Source organism: Mycteria americana, chromosome 2, assembly GCF_035582795.1.
Source record: "Mycteria americana isolate JAX WOST 10 ecotype Jacksonville Zoo and Gardens chromosome 2, USCA_MyAme_1.0, whole genome shotgun sequence".
Taxonomy (NCBI): Eukaryota; Metazoa; Chordata; class Aves; order Ciconiiformes; family Ciconiidae; genus Mycteria; species Mycteria americana.
The window spans coordinates 142,602,735-142,623,571 of NC_134366.1; the positions used below are offsets into that span (position 1 = coordinate 142,602,735).

The window sequence follows — 20,837 nt, forward strand, 5'->3', positions numbered from 1 at the left end:
CAAAGACATACAGTTAAATGAAAAAACAAAACCACTGGGTTAGATAATCTTTCCTACTAGTATCATCTGTATGTGTAAGAAAGCAGGCTAGTGGAAACCATTTGCATGATCCCATGCCAGAAACAGTTTACCTAGTAGATAATCATAGTCTCTTCTCCCACAATACCTGAGGTAACTACCTATTGTGTTATATAGATAGTTTGATTTAATTGCTTAAATTTCTAGGTTGTATTTTGTTACAGTACAAACCTGCTGCAGTTAAGAAGATGCCTTCTGTAGGATCAACACCGTCATCATCATCACGCTTACCACAGCCAAGTGGTGTTAGCAAAACTGTTGTAGGTAGGAAATGAACATTATGAATTTTCCATTTCCTTTCTAAATATTAGTTCTCAAACCATGCATTAAAAGTAGTATAATTTTAACAGCTAGAAAGACTTCTACAGCATTGCCCAGTGATTTAAACTGACAAAGTATAAAAAATTCATAGGAGGAAGTTCAGTGTTACATGAGTGGATAAGATGGTGTCTGTTTTTCATAATACAATTTTTCTAATCAATGTTTTCATGACCTGATTTTTTTGACTTACATATATGGTGACTATATACTTTACTGTAGAAATTGATATAGTGGTTTGTAAAAACTCATTTAAAGTAAAGTTGGAAGGGGCACTGGTTGGCATCTATCCAAGAAGACTCTGGAGCACATAGGATTCTCTTCTGTTTTATATATCAGGTCAAATCAGTTTTTTTCTGAATTGAACTTGCAAAATCATTCTGTGTAGTAATGCATAATGGTATCAAATCCTGATCTCTCATCTGAGATTCTTCTGTTGCTTAAATCTGTAACTAATTTGTATGCTGAATATGATCATGAATTGGTGAAAATACATAGTCAAGCCATGTATATTACAATTATGCAAACACTGGTCTTACCTGATGATATCCGAAATCACAGTATCAAACATGTTCTGTCTATACCTACTGTGACATTCTAGACTTCTTTTCCTTTTCTTTCTGAAGAAAATAATTGAGATTAATGTTTTTATTAGAGTAGAACATTGTCTTAATTGCATATTTGTAAATTTCTGGAAACATACTTGCTTTTTCCTAGTATCTTGACACTTGTTCATATCTTGATATTTCTAAAACTCTTGTTTTGAGTTTTACAATTAAAAAATATATAACAAATTGTATCATTCCAGCAGCAAAATCTTACATTTTCTTATATTTCTATGATTGCTTTCAACTGCAAGGTGCCTCTTCAAGTAAAGCACTGTCTTCGTCTGGATCCAGTGGGAGCAAAATTCAGACATTATCACCAGCTCATAAAAACTCATTGGGAATGGTGAACCCACAAGCAGGGTAAGTTTCTATCTAATGTTGTCATTTATGCTTTATTTCATATTTATGTTGTGCTAGTTCTAGAACTCTCTGTGGTCTGTTTCACTTGCTTTTTTTTTTTTCCTGTGAGCTTCAGAAGTGCAGTGGTTTGAAACCACTTAAATATTAATTGTTTAAAACACCACCTTAAATGTTTACACCACATTAATGTTTAAGGAACATTGGAGTAGGCAAAGATGCATTTTCTACTGTTAAAATAACAGCAAAGGAGGTCAAGTGATAAAAATAGATATAAAGTAGATTAAAAAGTTATAGAATATGCAGAAGCGGTTGGAGCTATAATTTTTTTCTTTGTAAAAGTGAAGAGACTTAAAAAAGGAGAAAAACATTAGGCATAATTTCCTGCAATTTGTGGAAATAAAAGAAAGAGGCCTCAGCCACAGACCACAAGCCAGTTGTGACAGGATCTTCCCTCTTAGCACAAAAGGATGGATACTTTCCCTCTTTTCTTTTCTGTCTTAAAATACTCAAGAGACAACAAATGAATGAGCACAAATAAGGCAATGGAATCCAGTGCTCTACAACAGCAACGAGAAGTGGTAGATGTAGATTACTAGAGTTCAGTGAAAGTGCTGGTGTGATCAAGGCTGTTACTGATATTTTGCTTGGGGGGGTAGTCACTCCACATTATCTCAAAGAAGAAATGTATGGAAGGGATTGAAGAAAAGTAGTGCAATTTTACAGAAGTTTGAGAAGCACCAAGAAGCACTGAGAGAAAACATAAAAAACCACAACAAAGTGATTGCAATTATAACATTGGTGATTGAAGAAGACTTATTTGTACAAAAATGAGTATCAGATTGGTGAAGGCTGTATAACGTGGAGAAAAACAACAGCTTAAGTTTGTGAGGAAGAAAAAGGACATTCTGAAAGAACTCATGGGGATAGACAGCTTTATTAATTACACAAAACTAGTGATTTTTAGTTTATCACTCTTAAGTCTTACAAGTTACACACAAGTATGAATTACAGTTCTGTCATACCTCCCTCCTAGCACCATGTAGCATGAGGATGCAGTTCTGTCCCTCCTTGCTTTACCCACTCATACTCAGTCTTTCAAACACAGACCAGAGGCAGAGCCCATGAGGTTGTCAGAAATTTTTTTCTTTTATTCCTCTCCTTCTCCCCCCTCCAGTGTCCTAGTAGTCTTTGGTCTACAGGTCAGCTTCACCACTGTTTGTAGGCATCTATGCTTCGACTGTCAGAAAATCCCACCCTCTGTTATTCACTGACTGATTTTTATATGACATTTCTCCATTTTCAGAAGCTAAATTAACACCTACTGATGAGTGGCAAACAAGCAGGTCTGCAAACCATAGTAAAAAAGTCAGCTGAGATAATTTAAAGGCATGTTTCTGACCTCAGTGGTGAATCCCAGCTGTCTGGGAAAGGCTTTTTCCTGTTGATAGAGTTTCTAATTGCAGTTTGTATTGGTTTGTGAGTGAGCACAGGTTTTGGTCTTCACTTCTTAACAAGGAAGTTCTATTTAATTTTGCCAGTCAGTTGCTCACTGGACTTACTACTTTGTATTCTGTAGTCTTCTGTTTCCTCTTCTGAAGCTAGGAGGAAGAATTGTAATGTGACCAAGCCAAATAGCAGTTAATATACGGAGAGAAGTTTGCACAGGTTCTATCTGTTCACGCATGCTGTTAACTGCAAATAGATGACTTCTGGTTGGCATAGCTCTCAGATAATGATCTCTGCTGAGAGGCGGTGAATGTTAGCTTGGCTTATAACCTCACTTAATTGGCTACACGATTTACAGTTTTTAAGAGTATGGATGTGATAAGTGTGTTTCTGCCTGCAGTCCTTCTCACTTGTCTGCTCTAAAAAACTTCTGTTCTCTTCTTCTCTTTGCCAACCGGTCCTTATGATTTCTTGCTGGTCATACTAACCAGTCTTCTCACAAATGACTGTTAAATATGTCTCTTTCCTAGGTGTTACACCTGAGACCTAACAATTCTTTCTTTTCTTTAGCTACTTTGCATTCACTTCTGAGACCAAGTTTGTCAGGAGTTATGCTGAAGCAAAGACGTGTAGGAGCAGTTACAACATGGAAGAGTTAGGTGCCTCAGATTGGTCACTAGTGACAATTTTGGCCTTAATCATCTCAGCCTTAGTATTGGGGTGTGAGGAGGAAATATGTAGGGTTCTGTTGAAATACCTACAAAACTATATCAGAGCAGGGACTGAGACGCTAACAGTCAACATCCTAAGTCAGAGAGTGAGAATAGTTAATACTGTAGTGACACAGATTTTAAACATTAAAACATCTTATAATTTAGGCTATAGCTAATTGCAGCTAGAATTATTTTATAATATAAAAGCGCTTTTAAAATTTTATAAAAGTAACCTTCATTAGGACAAAACAAGATGTATTTCTTTTGCTACATTTATGATTTAACCAGTAAAAAGACAAGCCGTAGCATGAGATCTGAGATTCTGTTGTACGTAAGTCAGGCAGGGCTCATGCTGTAAGTCATGCTCTTCCTTCTAAGCTGTTAGTGGACTCATTTACTGAGCACAGTGTTGCACATGTATTGTTTTAAGGGCAATCTTTCAAATGGAATGTTAAATGATCATGTGATCCCCCCCCCGCCTTGGGAAATATTTAAGAGCCTACACACTTTTTTGACCAGGTTAAATTCCAGTTTTTGCTGTAAGAAACAACCTCCTGCAGTCCCTAAAGCAAACTGTAATTTTTTTTGTTTTTTACATATTAGTTACATGAAACCTTCCATTTTTGCCTAGATTGTTGTAATTCCAGATTTGGCAGAGAGGTAGTGAGGCTTAATAGTAGAATTACAATTATATTGTGCAATATCAAGGATGAATTATGTCTGTGTTGGAGGGGGGCAATTGAATCAGACACTGCTTCTTTCTGTAGAATCATGGTAGCTGTTCTCTGTGATAGATATGTAAAGGGGCAAGAAATGACTGTCTGCTGGCTAACGTAACAGCAGGAAGTGATTAAAATATAGAGGCATGCAGTTTCCCCCTTGCTCTTTAGGTGGCACTCTTGAACTGCTGCCTGAAACTACTGTGAAAGGCACATGAAGCTGTTCGTGCATTTGTGTTAAAGGTGAAGGCTAAAACGAACTGGGTCTCTCAGGTGTTTAGTTCTGTAAAGGAAAGATTCTTGAACTTCATTTCATATAAAGGTCAACTTCCATATCACAGTATAAATTTTTACTTTGTATGAGTAGAAATGCAGCCAAATTTTATGAACTCCCTTATTTTAAGTCATTTTTGCTATACTGTTTCTTTTTTTAGTTTGAATTCTCCTCTTCTGCTCCCCAAGTATAGAACTACTGAGAGAGTCCACCACAGCATCATCAACATAAGCTAGGTTAGCATTAGTGAGGCTTACTTTGTACACGTAGATCAGGATGTGTCAGCTCAGCTCTGCTGTGAGAGTTTTCTTCTTCTGCCTGGTCAGAGTAAGAGCACAGCCAGTTACAAGTATTAGTGGAAGTGTAGCATAAGGGAATCATTTCTGAGTCCTAGAGAAGCAAGTGAGAGTGTAAGACTAGCGTGTCACTCTGTATTGTAGTCGGTAGGAAACTCTTCATTCACTTGTATGAAAATAGGATTTCATCTTTTTGATCTTGAAGAACTGGGAAAAGGAAAATTAATTCTACATAAATTGTAGTTAGGCTTATATTTTGATAGTGAATCATGTTAAGATGCTAGGTTTGATACATATTTTGTAAGAGTACAGAGTTTGGCACTGTCTTACTAGAACTGCCCTACCCTTCCAGAAATGTAAGCTGTCAGAAGTAATCAGATCTTCAGGAGAAAAAATGGGTAGGTTCTTCTTCCTATCCTAAGGCTAAGCAAACAGGCTAACTCCACCCTGCCACATGCAAACTGTTTTGCCTAGCAGAACTTGACACCACTGTTTGTGGCCAGCCAGGGATCTTTTGCATGGACAGATCAATTGTCTATGCATGTTTCATTTATGCACAGTATTTTTATTTTTTTTTACTGGGACTTGCAAAATTACATGATGTTTTTCAATATGGCAAATGAACCCTTAGAAATTACTTTGTCATTTTATTTTGGGGATAAAACATACTATTTAATGTTAAGCTCATCAAAGTTATGCCTCCTGGGAATCATGTCTGTTAGTGACACATCCAGTACTGTCTGACAGCTGAAATACAATATGAATGGCACACCTAACCAGTATCAGTAAATCTTAAATTCCACTTACATATTTGCCATACAGCATAGGTAGCCTTTAAAAACATTATATTTTTAAAATGGCTTCTTCCTTTCATTAAGACTAACTTACGCAGCTTTGTTCAATGAAATCCAGGTAAATAAGAAGTTGTCTTGGTGGTCTTTGCATTTCAGAAGATTCTTATGATTGTGCTTTTTTTCATTAGTACATGAAAGGGCTGTCAGCTTTGGGTTTTTTGGTTTTGTTTTTTAAGTGTGGAAGAATACTGTAGTTCTTTATTTTGGCAGTAGCATGACTGCTTCTAGGTTATTGTCTCTGGTATTCTATGCTGTAGATGCCTGGAGTTCACAGATTATCTTGATAAATTGTTAAAGGTTCAGAAAAGAGCTAAGAAAATCCTGATAGGTTGGAGTTTGTGTCTTGCAGTGTCAAAGACCTCAGTCTTGCTTCTCAGTCCTTGGGAAATATGTAAAGAGTGTGTATTTGGTCAAGCAGGAATTGATTAAGCATTTCCTGAGTTAATTAGTTTGAACTAGAACATCTGTTTGGGAGGAAGAGTGGGAAGAGGAACTCTAGGGGAACTTATCTTATGCCTGCATTATATGGGGCTAAATTGTCAAGACTAAAAGCTTGGTGTTCCCTGCTGACTTATAATGAATGAATATCATATAGCATTGTTGAATTTTTGTTCCTTATGGGGAGATTTCCTTTGATGCTTTAGAGATGTAATGTGGATTGCAAGGTTCACACCAGAAGCTTCCCAAAAACAAATTGTGTTGCAAACTTTATAGGTTCTGTGTCTTTTAATAATGATGTTATTGTAGAAGGAGTATGAAAAGTAGTATGATATGGGTGTTGGAGAAACACAAGAGCCTTTTCTTTTTTTTTTTAATATATTAAAAGCTATATTGAAAATAATACTCTTCCTTGACAGTAATTAGCTGTTTGGTAATTTTCCTGGCATTGTAGTTTATTGAGGTTGTATGACAAGATCAGAAAACTGCACAGTAATTTTAAGAAATTATTTCTCTTAGTGTGAGGGTGTGTTTTGTTGGTTTTCTTTGTGTGTTTTTTCCTTACGACTTCCCTTTAGGAAACTTACAGAAGAGTTAAGCTTCAGCTACCCAGACATTTCCATCAATCTTGCTTGGTTTGTTTCTTTATAGTTCTTTAATTTTGGAAAGATCAATAAAAATACCCTAAGTGTCATCATTTTCCAGTTAAGGCTTAAGTTACTGGGCTTTTTTTGAGAAGAAACTTTGGTTACATTATTGAGGTAGGGGCGGAGGTATAGTAGGCTTTTTGCAGGTTTCACTGTGTAGTTTAAGATGATAAAAATGCAGAAATTTACTTGAAGACCTAGTTTTTCTAATATAAGTTGTGATTTCTCAAAAGCTACAATTCTCCTTACGATGATGTGTGGGAGGGATGGTGGTGTGGGGTTTTTTTAATTTATTTTTAAAATTTAATTAATGTTTTTAAATTTTGATTTTTGCTTTATTCTTTTTGGTTTGGAAATGTTATCCATAATAGTAAAAAAGTTTTGAAGTATTGCCTGTGTGTATAGTACTCTCTATTGTGAGTGGGGGTTTTGATATCAAAACAAAGTTGTTTTTCTTTCAGGCTTTCCCCTGTTCTTTTCTCATCTCCATAAAAGAAGAGAGAATGGAAGGCATGTTATTCTCTCTGGGCACAATGTTCGCCTTTACCAAGTGAAAAAGGAAAAATTTTCCTTCTTGTTAATTCTGAAGTTAGGAGGCTTGTACTTACATCTCTGTTATTTTCTAACATTTTAATAAAGTTACTATGACTTGTAATTATGAGCCCCCTTTTCTAGATGTGATAAGTTTGACATTATGAAAGCTATTCTTAAAAGAAAAAGGCCAAATGCAAGTGCGTTGTGCAGATTGTGAGGATAACTGGCATTAGTTTTTTGTTTTATTTTAAAAAGAATTAAAAAAAATATGCATTGGAAACCTAATCCAAATATAAGTCTATGAAATCCTCTCTTTAAAGTAAGAACCCTTTTGTTTGCTGGATTGTTAAAGTCTGATTTGTACGTTTTTTTAGTCAATGGGAATTCTTTGGGAATATAAGTATTTAATTGTGAGTACTTTAATTTTTTTTGCTATAACTTGAATAGCAATCTAGCAATCTCCTTATGAGTACCCCTTTATATATTTTAGTAGTAAGATGGACAAGTTAGGCCCACCACTGCGAACTGGAAGAGATGTGCAAAGGTTTTATGACACTGATACAAAAACAGACAGTATCATCAAAAGACCAAATGAGTTGTTGCCTATAAAGAAGTAAGTATTACAAATCAGCGTGGTTTATCTGTTTTGCAGAAATGTTCCTCCAAAGCATTGGAATAGTAAAAGTGTGACCTTGACAGACATCTGCTGCCCAGTATGTCTTCAATATAAATGCTGTGGGAGAAGAGTATATAATATAATTAGTATAAGTATCTGTTTCATGCTAGGTAAACAGCTTCATAGTAGGACAGGAAGGATGAAGACTTTTCTCAGATTTGATTTCTTCTGTCCTGATTGATTATGGACTAAGAGTAATCAACTTCTATCTCTGTAAACCTGAGATAAAACTGAATTTGCATAATGTAAAGCTGAAGTAGGTATTTACCAAATTACCAAAAAGTAAGGATAACCAAAGCTGAAGTATCTTCGAGACAGGGCCAGAACATTTGAACTTGGGTTTTTATTTGAAGAAGCAAAAGGAATGAAGGGAGGGGCGGGGGCAGCTCTTTTTAGACAAACGGAATATTTTTGTTTGCTTGTTTTGTTCCTTTGCATGTTTGGTTAGAGCTATAAATCCTGTGAACCATCAAAAATTAGGTCATTTTTTCATTTTATAATACATTAGTAAGATGTTGAAAATTTGGCTTAGTGAGTTACTAAACACGCTTACAGTAGCCCCTATCCATAGAGCAGTGATTTGATTTTTCTTCTTGAGAGAACTTCTTTAAGAGTATAGGCGCTTATTCTGCTCTTCATAACATTGCTGTTGTTCTTATTCAAATGTCCACTGAGTTCGTGAATTAAATCTGCCTTCCCTGCAGGGGGTTATTCAATATGTTATGTGCCAACAGCACTGGACAAATGTGAATAGCTACTAGACATTGTTAAATTCAGCCTAGCAATGTAGATGGTTACAGTTTATAGCAAAGGTTTGTGGACTTTGGCATGCATGCCATTAGTCATAAGAAACTTATTTATGATTTTGCACAGAACTATGCTGTTGTGGGTGACAGTGATAGCTGTCAAAAATATCTGAAAATGCCCTGTCTAGGAAGCAGGCTTGATATTTCAGTGTTTTATGGCAAAACCCAACCAAATTGTGAATGCATAAATAGAAAAAGACAAGCTTCTTTTACAAATTTATTTCAGTTTTTCATTTTGCAAGCAGTGGTAATTCAACTAGATGTACAACATGAGCTGCTTTAGGAAGGGAGGTCCCCTTCAATCTTATTTCTTTGAAATTGAGAATGGATAATAAACATCTTTAAAGATATGTCCAGATTTTAAGAGTTCAAGGTGGTATTGGTACACAGCCTCATCTGCTGTCAGGCTCCATTAATACTTCACGTGATAGAACTTAGGACAGGGATTTATATAGCTTTGCAAAAACAAAACAAACAAATCCAACCAAACAGAAAAAGCAACAGAACTGGACAAGTAGATAGAAGTGGCAGAGGTTGGACAAATCAGAAGAGACCCAGCTATGGTGACAAAAGTTGAGGTAATCAAGAATGTCTGACTTTGTTGGAAGACATCTGTCTCTAGAGATCAGATTGCAACTTAAGGATGCAATTTCAGGATTTGTCATGAAATAGCCTGAAACTTGATGCTAATTATGTGTCTAGATCTGGGATGAATAAATTTGTAGGCAGTGGCAGCCTGTTACTTCTGTTGATTTACTCATCAAAAATGCCAGAAATCATTGCAGTTAGCTGTAAGACTCATATTAAAGTTTCTAGTCTGAAAATAGATTTGGTTTTTTCTGTATTTTTAGAAAACTAATTGGGGAAAAAATTGCAGAAATTATGCAGAAAGCTATGTTTAAACATTTCAGAATTAAGACATTCTGTTAAACCTTTAATGAATGACGTTTTATCTGTTCATGGGACTCTGCTTCCCTCAATAGACAGGGTGGACAGTGCACTTTCAATGTGGTGTTTCAATATTTTTATCCCCCCCCCCCCCCCCCCCCCCCCCCCCTCAATTGGTGGCCTGTATGCTGTACTAGACAGCATACAAATCATGTTTTTAAGACATTGATTTCTGGCAAATTTCTCTAGTATACACCTAGTATTAAAGCATCAGGTGAATTTTCAGAGTACCTAGTGGGATGAGTTATATTATACATATTTTAGAGAATTGAACAGTTGAAATACAGGAAAGAGTAGTGGACAATTTTTCATGTTAATGTCTTTCAAATATCTAGGACTCCTAGCATTATTTTCAAAAACAATTGATTCAAGGTACACCCTAAAGAGACTTCAGTTTAAGAAATTAATGCTGTTAGTATTGAAAAAGTAGTATGTTTGTCCCAGTTTGAAAATCCAGAAAACTGAGTCAGTAATACTTTTGAAAAATTTGTTTTAAATTACTTGGAGTTGTCTAAACAGGAATTGAGACACAAATCTGTTCTTTGCATCATTGTCTGATCATCCCTGATCCATGATGATCCATACCGTTTATGTGTCTACAGCTGAATTTTTCCTTATAGGCTTTTCTAACTTCCATAACAAGTAAAGTAACAGTCCATTATGTTCTTTCCACTGTTGAGCTCTGATGAATTTTACTCAATTATAAGCAAAGGTCTCTCTTCAGTGTAAAACAAGATGGGGGAAATAACATGAGATAGAGTATTTAGTACGCATACTGTTGTGCATACTTGTAACAGTGTAATTTAGGTTATATTCAGAACTTTTATGCTGGAATTCTGTAACTTCTGAAAGACTGACATAACTTTGAATAGGTTTTAATTCTGATATAACTTATATAGTGTTTTTCAGTCTGCACAGTATTGTTTTTAAATAAAATCATCTTTAGAATATCCTTGCTAAGTAAGAGGGCACCCAGGAAAACTAACGGAGAAGGTTGGTGTTCTGCCCAGTGAGCCAGAATCTTTGATGGTTCCACTCTACCTGTTGCATGTAGAAGCCATTCTTGTTAAACTTGAATACTTTAGTTAGATATAATTTCACTTGATTTAATCTTAAATTTAGTTCCTGATTTCCACTTTTGTGCTTAATCATTTGATCATTTTTCCACTGAAATGTTTAAGTGATGGAAGGAGCTGAAAAGCCATCTTTAGTTTATGCTCATAACATGAAGGAAGAAATGTTATATGCAACATATCTAAAATTCAGGAGTTACTACATTGTTCCTCACTTGTGTCAGTGTTGCATTCGAAGTTACTGGAGTTGAATGCATTTCCTTATATATACCTTGAAAACCAAACCAAGACTAAGTTGTTTATAGTTCTGAAAGGAGCAAATTAGGTTCATCTGAAGAGAAGGAAAAAAAGACCACTTGGGGTTTTGTTGTTGATTGGGCTCTTGGTGACTAATTTTTTTAAATGGAGTCTTGTTTTAATTTTTTTTAATGTCCATGAGCCAGTCCCAACTTAGATTTCATTTCTGCATTGGTATTCAAGAGTGAGAACAGAAAAACTTGGTGGGTCATGCACAAGATGTCATAGTCACTGAAGTCTTGCCAAAGAAGAAGAAATCCCAGTGAATGGTAATTCTTTTGAGCCATGATGAAAAATTCTGTCCTTGGTCACTGATGATAAAAGGATGCCCCTTCCTATGTCTTTTTCTTAATGATACTCAGATTTTTCAGGGGATTCTGATGTTTCTCTACTTATCAAAGTAAGCAGTGAGATGTTCTGTATGTTTAGGATGTGCTATTAATTGCATACTGGCTTCTCATAAAACCCATGAGTCTTGAGGAAAGCAGCTTTCACAGCTATGTGGTCATACCATTGAAACCAACTTTAAGAACACTGTGACAGGCTAGAAAAAAAAATAGGCCCTAATGCCCAGCTGGATAGACTGTCTTTCCTCTCCTCCTTCTATTTATATTTATAAATATAATACTTATGCTTTGAAGAAAGAGGATCTACAGCATTACCTGAGAAGTATGCATCCTAAATAAAGTCTGCGGCTATGAAGAAAAAAAGGTCTTGTGACTCACTTCATATTGGTCATAAAGTATTGAGAATATGGTATCCTTTCTACCTTTTTTTAAACTATTAAGACCTGCAGTCAGCTGCTCTCTATTTCTCTGAAAGCCCTGCCAGTCCTAAAAAGTGACTTGTAGTCTGTCAAGGTAGACATTAGAACATACTAAACAATCCGTAGTGCAGGATCTACCTGTATTTTGGTGTGATAGCGAGTGAAACACATGAACAGGACGGGACTTGATGTTCCATTTAGCTTTTCATTGTAAGATTCAAGTAATTTTCAGTCCAAACCATGAAAGTTCATGCCAAAGCTCTTCTGTCTGCTCTTGGTAGGAAATGTTATATTTTTCATACAATTAATTGATGTGTAGATTGTTGAACTCATCTTTTATATCATTTGTAAATGCATATTCTTGTATATATTTCTGTGTGTATATAAATCATCAGATATTTATTCTGTTTTAGAGGCGCAACAAAGACACGGACATCAACCCCTCCTAGTGTGGCAAGAACCATGAGCACAGGTGCTCTAACAAACAAAAGAAAAACTAGCAATTCAGACGGTTACTCAAGGTAGCTTTTAACTTTGTGGATTTTGTCAGCAACAGAACGTTCGTGAAAGGGGAGTACTTATTACAAAAGAGGTTGGGGAAAATATTGTTCTCTGCAGTTAATAGATAACTCATGGTCAATATTATTTGGCATGTTTAAGATACTCAATATATTTTGCATATTTAGCATCTAACAGAACACCTTTGTCATCAGCTGTCTCAGATGTGCACAAAGAAGACAGTGTTAGAAATGTGAAAAACCTTTTAGGAGCTGTTGAAAAAATAAGTGAATGGTCTTTCAAATGGGGAGTGGTTCAGTTGAAATTGAATGAAATTTGCATGCTAAGCACACAAATAGTCTGTTGTCTGCCCTTTTAAAGGGTGGGATAAAAATTGTATTGCTGTTTTTGCCTTTCTTGTTTTGACAAGCTAAGTTTCAAGTTTTCAAACACTCCAGTTAATCTAACTAGTGAATCAAATATTTGATCCTGCTCCTAAAATGTTGTCATTTTTTGTTTTCTTGCAGGGAAAGTGGGTATCTGGAGATAAGTAGGGGAGTCTGGATAGAGTTATAAGGTGTACCACTGTAAATAAATAGGAAATGTAAGCATGAAAATGACAGTAACAATAGCAGTAATTCGCTGCAAGGATTAGAATAATTTTGCTTCAAGTTATACTGAACTGAGTTACAGGGAATGTTCTTTATCTGGGGATTTTCAGGTCTGACGGTAAAATTGGGTATGACAGTGGAGACTACCCATCCTCAATCAATGGAGGAAGTTCAAAAAGCAGCGAAGGAAATTCACCTGTACAGTTATCAAAGTTCTGCCATGAATGTGGAACAAGGTATCCAGTGGAATGGGCGAAGTTTTGCTGTGAGTGTGGAATTCGAAGAATGGTTGTGTGAACACATTCTTAAAAGCAAAAAGAAAATGAGAAATTGGAAGCATCTGCTATGTACTGCTGCATGGAAAGCTAGAGCACTCCTTCCAGTTAGACTTCATGCTGCAAACATGTTGAAACATCATATTGTAATTTTCTGAGTGCAATCTTCTGGTTACACACTTATTTATAAACAAATATATATACTGTATATAAAAATAGCAGGTACCTAAAACTGTGCCATTCAAGGAAATGCTCTTTAATCTCTGTTGGAAGTAATTAAGGTAAAAATGTGTTAAGTAACTTAGGTAGCAGAAGTGGTTCAATGTTATTTTTCTTGTAAATTCTACTAGATAAAGGATTATTTAAATCACTTACGTAGGATAATACTTACCCATAGGGAACTAGCCATGAAGAACTTGGGCTTCAAAAGTTTCTCTGTGGAGGCATTTCCTTCATATGTGACGGTAACTTAGATGCTATATTCTAGGTGAAAACAACATGAGCAACTCCTTATAAATTCCTAGTTAAAAGTGCAAAAAGTCTGGATCCCTTTAAACTCTTTAACAGTAATATCCTAATTGGACTTTCCAGTTACTTCCTAGGATTTTTTAAAGAATCAAAGTGGAAAAACTACCTGAGAATTCTGTTCACATGTAAGAAGAAAAGCAAGATTTTTGTTTGTGGCTTTCCATATTCTGTTTTCCAGTAAGAACGTGTTAATATTTTTATGTATTTATAAGGACAAATATGGTATCGTCATTTTATTAAGTTCCTTTTGTTCAGAAATACTTGTCTTCCTCCTCCTGTGCTCCACTATGACTAGCATATCTAAAAGTTTTGTGCTTTTTGTCTTTAAAGATTTCCAAAGGTCCCGCTCCTTTTTTCTCTTCCCTCATTTCCTGAAGGAGAGACAAAGTCTATGCTTATCCTACCTAAATGTTGAACTCTTATTTTGAAAACAGCCTTCTTGACGTATCCCATACAAAAAGTCCCATAAAAACGTATGTTATTAGAGCAGTTGAACTTGATGGTAAGTAGAGACTGTTTTCTATTCTTATTGCTGTGCAAATAGCACAGCTTACATATGAGTGCATAATGGAGTAACTGTGCTCCATAGGTTTATGTGTTAATACCTTACATGGTTTTTTGCAATTTTGTGTGTTCTTGGGCTCTGAACAGCAGCCTCTTGAAGTTGGTAACAGACTTCACATTAACTTGTTGGGAAGAAGGGTCAGGCCTTGGAAGTTGTTGGGTTTTTTTTATAAATTACACAGGGTATTAAAACCATTCACAAGCCGAATCACTTAACTTGTATCTGAATGTAGTAATTTGTTTTGTGAAGTTTTGCTTTGAAGTACTGGCACCATCTTAGTTATGCGTGAAATAACAATCTGAAATAATTTAATTGTGCCTTTCCCACAATAAATACACTCTTTTTGTCAGAAATGGTTACTTTCATCTCACAAACACGATTAGTATCAATTCATGTAATTTCTTCGTAGCTTATGCAAAATATAATGTAGTGTTCCATGATAGTTTTATAATCATTGTTTGCATTCTCAAAACTTGTGATTACTATCAGTGGGGCCAATTTTGAAGAAAGCATGATTGAAGAAAAGCATCTCCAAAGCAGGTACCAGCCTTGGAGGATGAGAGATTTAAGAGACTTGATATAGTCATGTTGCAGGCCACAAACTATTGATGTGTTAGAATTAGTTCAATGGTGTGGAATTATCTTACACTTTTTATACAAAATTATTTTTAGAAATTATCCTTCACTCAGTGTAGTTTTGTTTTATTATAATTTACATAAGCTGGCTACTGAGCATGGTAGGATGGATGACTGGTAATAATAGTTAGAACTGACAAATCTTAGTCAAATTATGTTCTAGGTAGTTTAGGTTCTAGGATCCATATTTTGGCCCATTCATATCTGTACTTGGAAAAATCTGAATCCTGCATCCTTTGCATAGATAAGCCTGCTTTAGAAAATTTGCCCTGGACTTTGGCCACGGAGGTCTGTAGACTGAAGTATTGGAAGCTGAGTGTCCATCAGCAAATATACAAGTCCAGAATAGGTTTGATCAGTTAGTGAATCTACTGAGGAATCAATTCCTTTGACTTGATCAATTTCCAGTTCCTGTTTCTGCTGGAAAAATGCATTTTACTATTTATTGAAGATGCTTTCTACAAAGGGGAAGTTTAGTAAGGAAATAAATACCTTCCAGGTTTTACAGGATTCGTGTAACTGTAGAAAAAACATTGACTGTTTCTCCTTTGAATTGTAGGTGGCAGGCTTCCTAGTTTCAAATCAATCCACATACAGTTACCATAATTTCTGCTTTTTGAGCTGTTTGTATAACTCTTTGCTTCCAATGCAGCATTTAGTAGATTACTGGAGTGACACATCATTTACTTTATTTACACTTCCATGATTTATAGCAAGGACTAGAGAGGGGATTAACTTGAACTGAAAGAAGAATTTTAAAAAGATTTCCTGAACTTTTAATTTGGCCTTACAAGAAGGTCTAGTGAAACATAAATGACTGTTGATGGTAACATTGGATAATGTCTATGTGTTTGAATCTACAAAAAATATAAGCAGACAATGAAAATATAATTGACTATGCAGTTTATTACTGTATAGTGAGACTATCAGAGGCCTAGTATGTTTCCACTTTATCAACTGGTTTTGTTACTGAATGTCATAGGTTTCTAAAGTCTCTGGTGTTACAGACCGTATTACACAAGTTATCAGCACAGAGCTCTGTAATTCCATCTCAATGGAATGTTTGTTAGAAAATAGTAGATTTGTTTTCATAATACCCCTGCAGAACCAAATATGGGAAACAAATTTGTTACATTTAAAGAAAAAATAAACTGTTAAGGGAGATAGACTCTGAATTTTGAATCTTTAGGTACGTTGCATGTGTCAGGAAGTTCCCGAATTTATTTTATTAACGACCTAGGTCCAAAGCCTCTTGCCCTGGCCCTCTCCCCTGCCTTTATGCCTTGGTTTTCATGGGAGGAAAAAACATGGATACATATACTGAAAGGGGAGTGTTCCAAAATGTCTCAAGAATCAAAATATTGACAATCGTGAAGATAAAATGCCTACATGAACTATGCACCGCTGATGCACTTCACTGGTGAGTCTAAACTTAGCTAGTGTCATCCTCTGGATGCCTCGTTGACAGATATTTAATTTAAAAGCCTAAATTCCTTAGAGTTCATGTGTAAAATTAGGATGATATGATTACTCCATTTAGCATGTGTCTTTCCAGTTCTCTGTGTGTGTATGAGCACACACGTGTATTTTGTGAGAACTTGTAAGTTATACAAATGTAAAAAGTTGTTTCGCTAAAGCAGAGTTGATACAAAACAGGACTGAATGCTACTGGAGGATTGTGACGCCTCAGACAGTAAACTAATGTAGTTACTGTCTATTTAAAGTGAAATTTATTGATGTGATTGATTGTTTTAATGATTTCTGTACCAATGTCTGACCCTATGACAAACTTCCTTTTACTGTCTGCCACTATATCTTCCTAATGGGCTTACTAAGGTTCTTCCATTCAATTAAAAAAGAAAGAAAGAAAAAAAAAAAGTCAAAAGTAAAATTCCACATAAAGAAGAAAGGAGAAGACTGGTTTTGAGGTCTGGCCTGAGGGTGTTTGCATTCCCATTCTGCTTTTCTGAATATCTGTTATACAAGGGACATCTCTGTGCCAGAACGGAGTGCAGAATCATTGGAACTATACTGATATAAGTGCAATGGAGTTATGAAAAATACCAGCTTCAATAGTAAAAACAACATAGCATAGGGCTTAATCTTTATATGATGTATCTTACACAGGTTTATATTTATGAGTGATACTCACATCCTAGGTAGTTTCAGAACTCGCATCTCTAAATATACAGCAACTTAAGTATGTGGTTATATGGATAATTATACCCTCAGTCTTACACACCACTCCAGGGAAGTGGGCATGGGGAGGTACTTTACCACCATTTCAGCTTGTACCTATGAAATGAACATTTAGGCAGAATTTTTCAAATTCACCAAAGAGACTCGAAGAGCCATTAAACTTCCCTGAGTGGACTTGAAAAGCTCAACCCGAAGGGTTCCTTGGCGGGGAAGGAGACGGTGGCATGTGGGTAGCTCTCCATGGTGCTCTCGACACGGAACCTGTTCTTGCCGTGCCGCAGGCAGCGGCTGCTCAAGCTCTTCTATGCATGCTGCAGGTAACGAGGTTCACAGGCTAGTAACTCCAAAATGTATTGTAAGACTTAATCCAGTCTTCATGCGTCATGGAAGTTCTCTGTCATCTCAGAGAGACTAGCTCCTAATTCACCATTGCAACTGAGAGTTAGTGCCTGAAATGCAGCGTGCAGAGAACAGTTTCGTGATGCACACCTATCAAATCAGTGGAAGGAGGTATGACTGCAGTAGTTTAAATGCTAATAAACAAGGCAGGTGGTAGTGCACACTGATGTAGGCTATGTAATTAGTCTGAGTATAAAACAAAATGGTATTGTCTGTGTATTGCAAAGTTCTCAAGAAGTGCTAGTTTCCATCACGTAGACTTTGTATATGTGCAAAGAACAAACTTATTACAAGTTTTTTTTTAATCTTGGCTGACAAGTCTGTGTTGTGTAAGAGCACTTTTTGCAACTTTGTTTTCAGTTTGACTAAGCTATGAATAATTATATGGGTTGTATGACACGGTAGAATTTTCATCTTTGGTGAAATTGGTTTTGGTGGCTGTGGTGAAAATAGTTTTATTGCCTTTCAAGACAGCTCATTCCAACTTGTGATGGTTTTGTTGCCTTTTTTTTTTTTTTTAACTCGCTGAATAAGGTTTGAGTTACCTAATTGTGTTGTTGGCAGAAATGTTAGGTAAAAGATTCTTTAGCTGTATTCAGCAGTTACTTGGTTGATATTTTCTTTTCAATATTCACAATATAAGAGATTACTCTGCATACTAGTACGGTGGTTGTGGTTTGTGGGGTTTTTTTGTTTGTTTGTTTGTTACATCATTCCAGAATACACATTTCTGGAGGATCCTACTTAGCCCCATTCCATTTCATGTTGCCAGAAAACAGCTTATTCAGATTTTTTCTTAATTAGTGTTTCTTCTTTACAAAAATAATCAATAGGGAAATCGTATTTCTCCAATGTGAACATTAGCTTTTGAGTCAGCAGATCAAATATTCAGTTTAATATAGCTGAATATTGAACTTACGTTCTAAATAGTAGTGCATGGTTTACCATAGTTCTGTATTTGGATTTGGATTTCTGGCAGAAGTGTGAATGGATTTGGGTCTGATCTGTAAAGTGCTAAGTATTCTATGACTGTTACAATACCTACTTTATATGATTGCTCTAACTCTTGGTGTTCATCCTTCATATGATACTTAGTATGTATCTTCATAAGTTTATTTATTGATGTTCCATGTTTTTAAATGAAATGTTCATTCATGTGTTTGAGGTGATTAATTCTGTCAGCATTGCATTTATTATGTTTGCCTTGCCCCTCAGTACATTGAATATTTGTGTTTGTGACCATCCAGTGGTTTTTTGCAGAATTCCTGAGTTTGTTTGCATCTTATTTGGTATATTATGTTTATTTTAAAGTGTCAGTTCTGTTTTAATTAATAAATGTAAATCACCACCTAATGCTAATTTGCCACTTGTTAACAATAAAGTGAATATGCCAATAAAACTTTTTGTGATGCACACATTTTTGTAGCCAAATGTGAAATTGTCTTAAATAAAATAGCATAGGGATAGGTAACATCATTTCAGCCTTATGAATATTGTGATGTCTTTGGTCTCAAGTACACTGGACCTGATATAAGGACCGTCCACTGTCGTTATTCTTTTCAAAGGATAGGTTTTTTTAATTGACTTGCAAGATGAGATTTGGATTCCTCAGTCACCTTGAAAAATACTCCATACCAGATACTTAAATCAGTGTGATCTGCTTATATATAAAGTTAACTCTATATGTTTTCTTTTTCCTAACTATATGGAGAGTTCAGTTTATACAGAGCCTATTACTGTGATACCTGTAGTAAATAATTATTTGTTTTTTAAAATAAGGCTGCAAGGTATAATATATAACCTAACCTTGATCTGGGTTTGTTCTCCTTCATGAGGTTAGAGCACTGTTTTGTTGATGAAATGATTAAGCAGGAAAAAAAGTAGAAGTTATATTTTCCTATGAAGTTCACTTGTGTGAGCAGAAATTGTAATAAGCGTTTGGGTTCCTGATTTTTTTGGCTAAATACGGACGAGTAGAGACCAATTGCTCTTTTCCTTCCACTTCTTAGGGGAAAGTTCTTCCTTGGCTCTTTTGCTTACTTCACCACACCCTCTTCAAAGGAAGGGAGATATGTTTTCCCTGCATTCTGGATTAAATTCATTTATGTGCCAAGAGTCTGCAAAATCTCTCGTCACCACTGACATTCCACAATATTCCTCATGCTGGCTTCCTCCTTATTCTAGTTCATTGTGAACCATTCCAATCAGCAGGAGAAAAAACAAAACAAACCAAAAAAACCCCAACAAAAAACCTAAGTAGCTGCTGAATGAAACCTACCATAAAGCCAACATCTCTTTTGCTCAGCAGAAAGCTGAAGAGATGGAACTGGAGGGAAACATATAACCAGCCAGGAGAGGTATACTCCTGTATCTTTAGCTAAAGAACTGCAGCTGTAAACACCTGATTGATGGTGTAAAGTGAGATTTGAACATTCTCTTCCAGTGGCCTTCCTTGGATTCCTAAACACCAGAAATTCTTCCTTCTCATTATAAACCACAGAGCACCTAACTCATTCTTGCTGTTAGAAATGTGCAACATTATCTTGCTCACAGGGGTTAGTTACGCCTTTCTGCTTTCTCATAATCTCTTGCAACAACAGTACTAAAGTTCTTTTTACTAATTTAAATACCTAAGTTGTTTTTGCTTGACACTTTCCCATAAATTCCATGTATTTCTAAATCATGGGTTTGACCTACTTATATTGCTTCTTGCATAAATGCATAAATGAAAGTGGCAGGGAGGTAGGTGTGGTGCTGATACCCTCCAAGGTTGTCATCCCTTCGCCTATTCCTGCAGAGCAGTTTATTGTGGTCACATTTGTAATTTCAGGAGAGACCGGAGAAGGTTCTCAAATGGAAATGGAAGGAACAAATCAAAGAGCAGAAGTTGCTGTGTTTAGAAGTTAGTCTTTGCATGTAAGTGGTGACTCAGGAAATTTGGCAACAAGAATCAGGCAGGCAGGATATTTATTAAAAGAAATCAGAAAAAAACCATTATTTCATAATCACTCAATTTAAATTTCTGCTCTGCATCTAACCTTGGTCCTTTCCCCCAGATATGCCTGAAACTGCTTTATTTGCCTCAAGATTTAAGTTGTGGGCTGCTGCTTAAGTCATTTAAGCTGACTGAACTTCCAGTTTTGTAGTAGCTAATATTGCATCTGTGTGTTTTTCTTTTAATTCCCACTGACCTTTCCTTGCCAAGTGGTTACTAGGAAATAAATCTTGGGCTTCAAGTGTTCTTGAATTTCCAAAAAAGAGCAACTGTTCTTCAG

The 20,837-nt window shown here is 35.8% G+C and overlaps 1 protein-coding gene across 4 annotated transcripts in view; it reads left to right on the plus strand.

The window, feature by feature from the left end:
• The window catches only part of ZC2HC1A (zinc finger C2HC-type containing 1A), a 39,178-nt gene extending 20,199 nt beyond the window's left edge, over positions 1-18,979 (plus strand). Inside the window, exons 6-11 of one of the 4 annotated variants that reach the window (XM_075494846.1) lie at positions 243-342; positions 1,256-1,364; positions 7,776-7,898; positions 12,265-12,372; positions 13,071-13,196; positions 16,205-18,979. In XM_075494846.1, coding sequence (XP_075350961.1) covers positions 243-342; positions 1,256-1,364; positions 7,776-7,898; positions 12,265-12,372; positions 13,071-13,196; positions 16,205-16,388 — 750 coding nt within the window. In that variant the 3' untranslated portion in view covers positions 16,389-18,979. Of the gene's footprint in view, positions 1-242; positions 343-1,255; positions 1,365-7,775; positions 7,899-12,264; positions 12,373-13,070 lie in introns of all 4 variants that reach the window. The other 3 variants (XM_075494849.1, XM_075494848.1, XM_075494850.1) reach the window with 3 other exon arrangements.
• Positions 18,980-20,837: the final 1,858 nt, after the last annotated feature.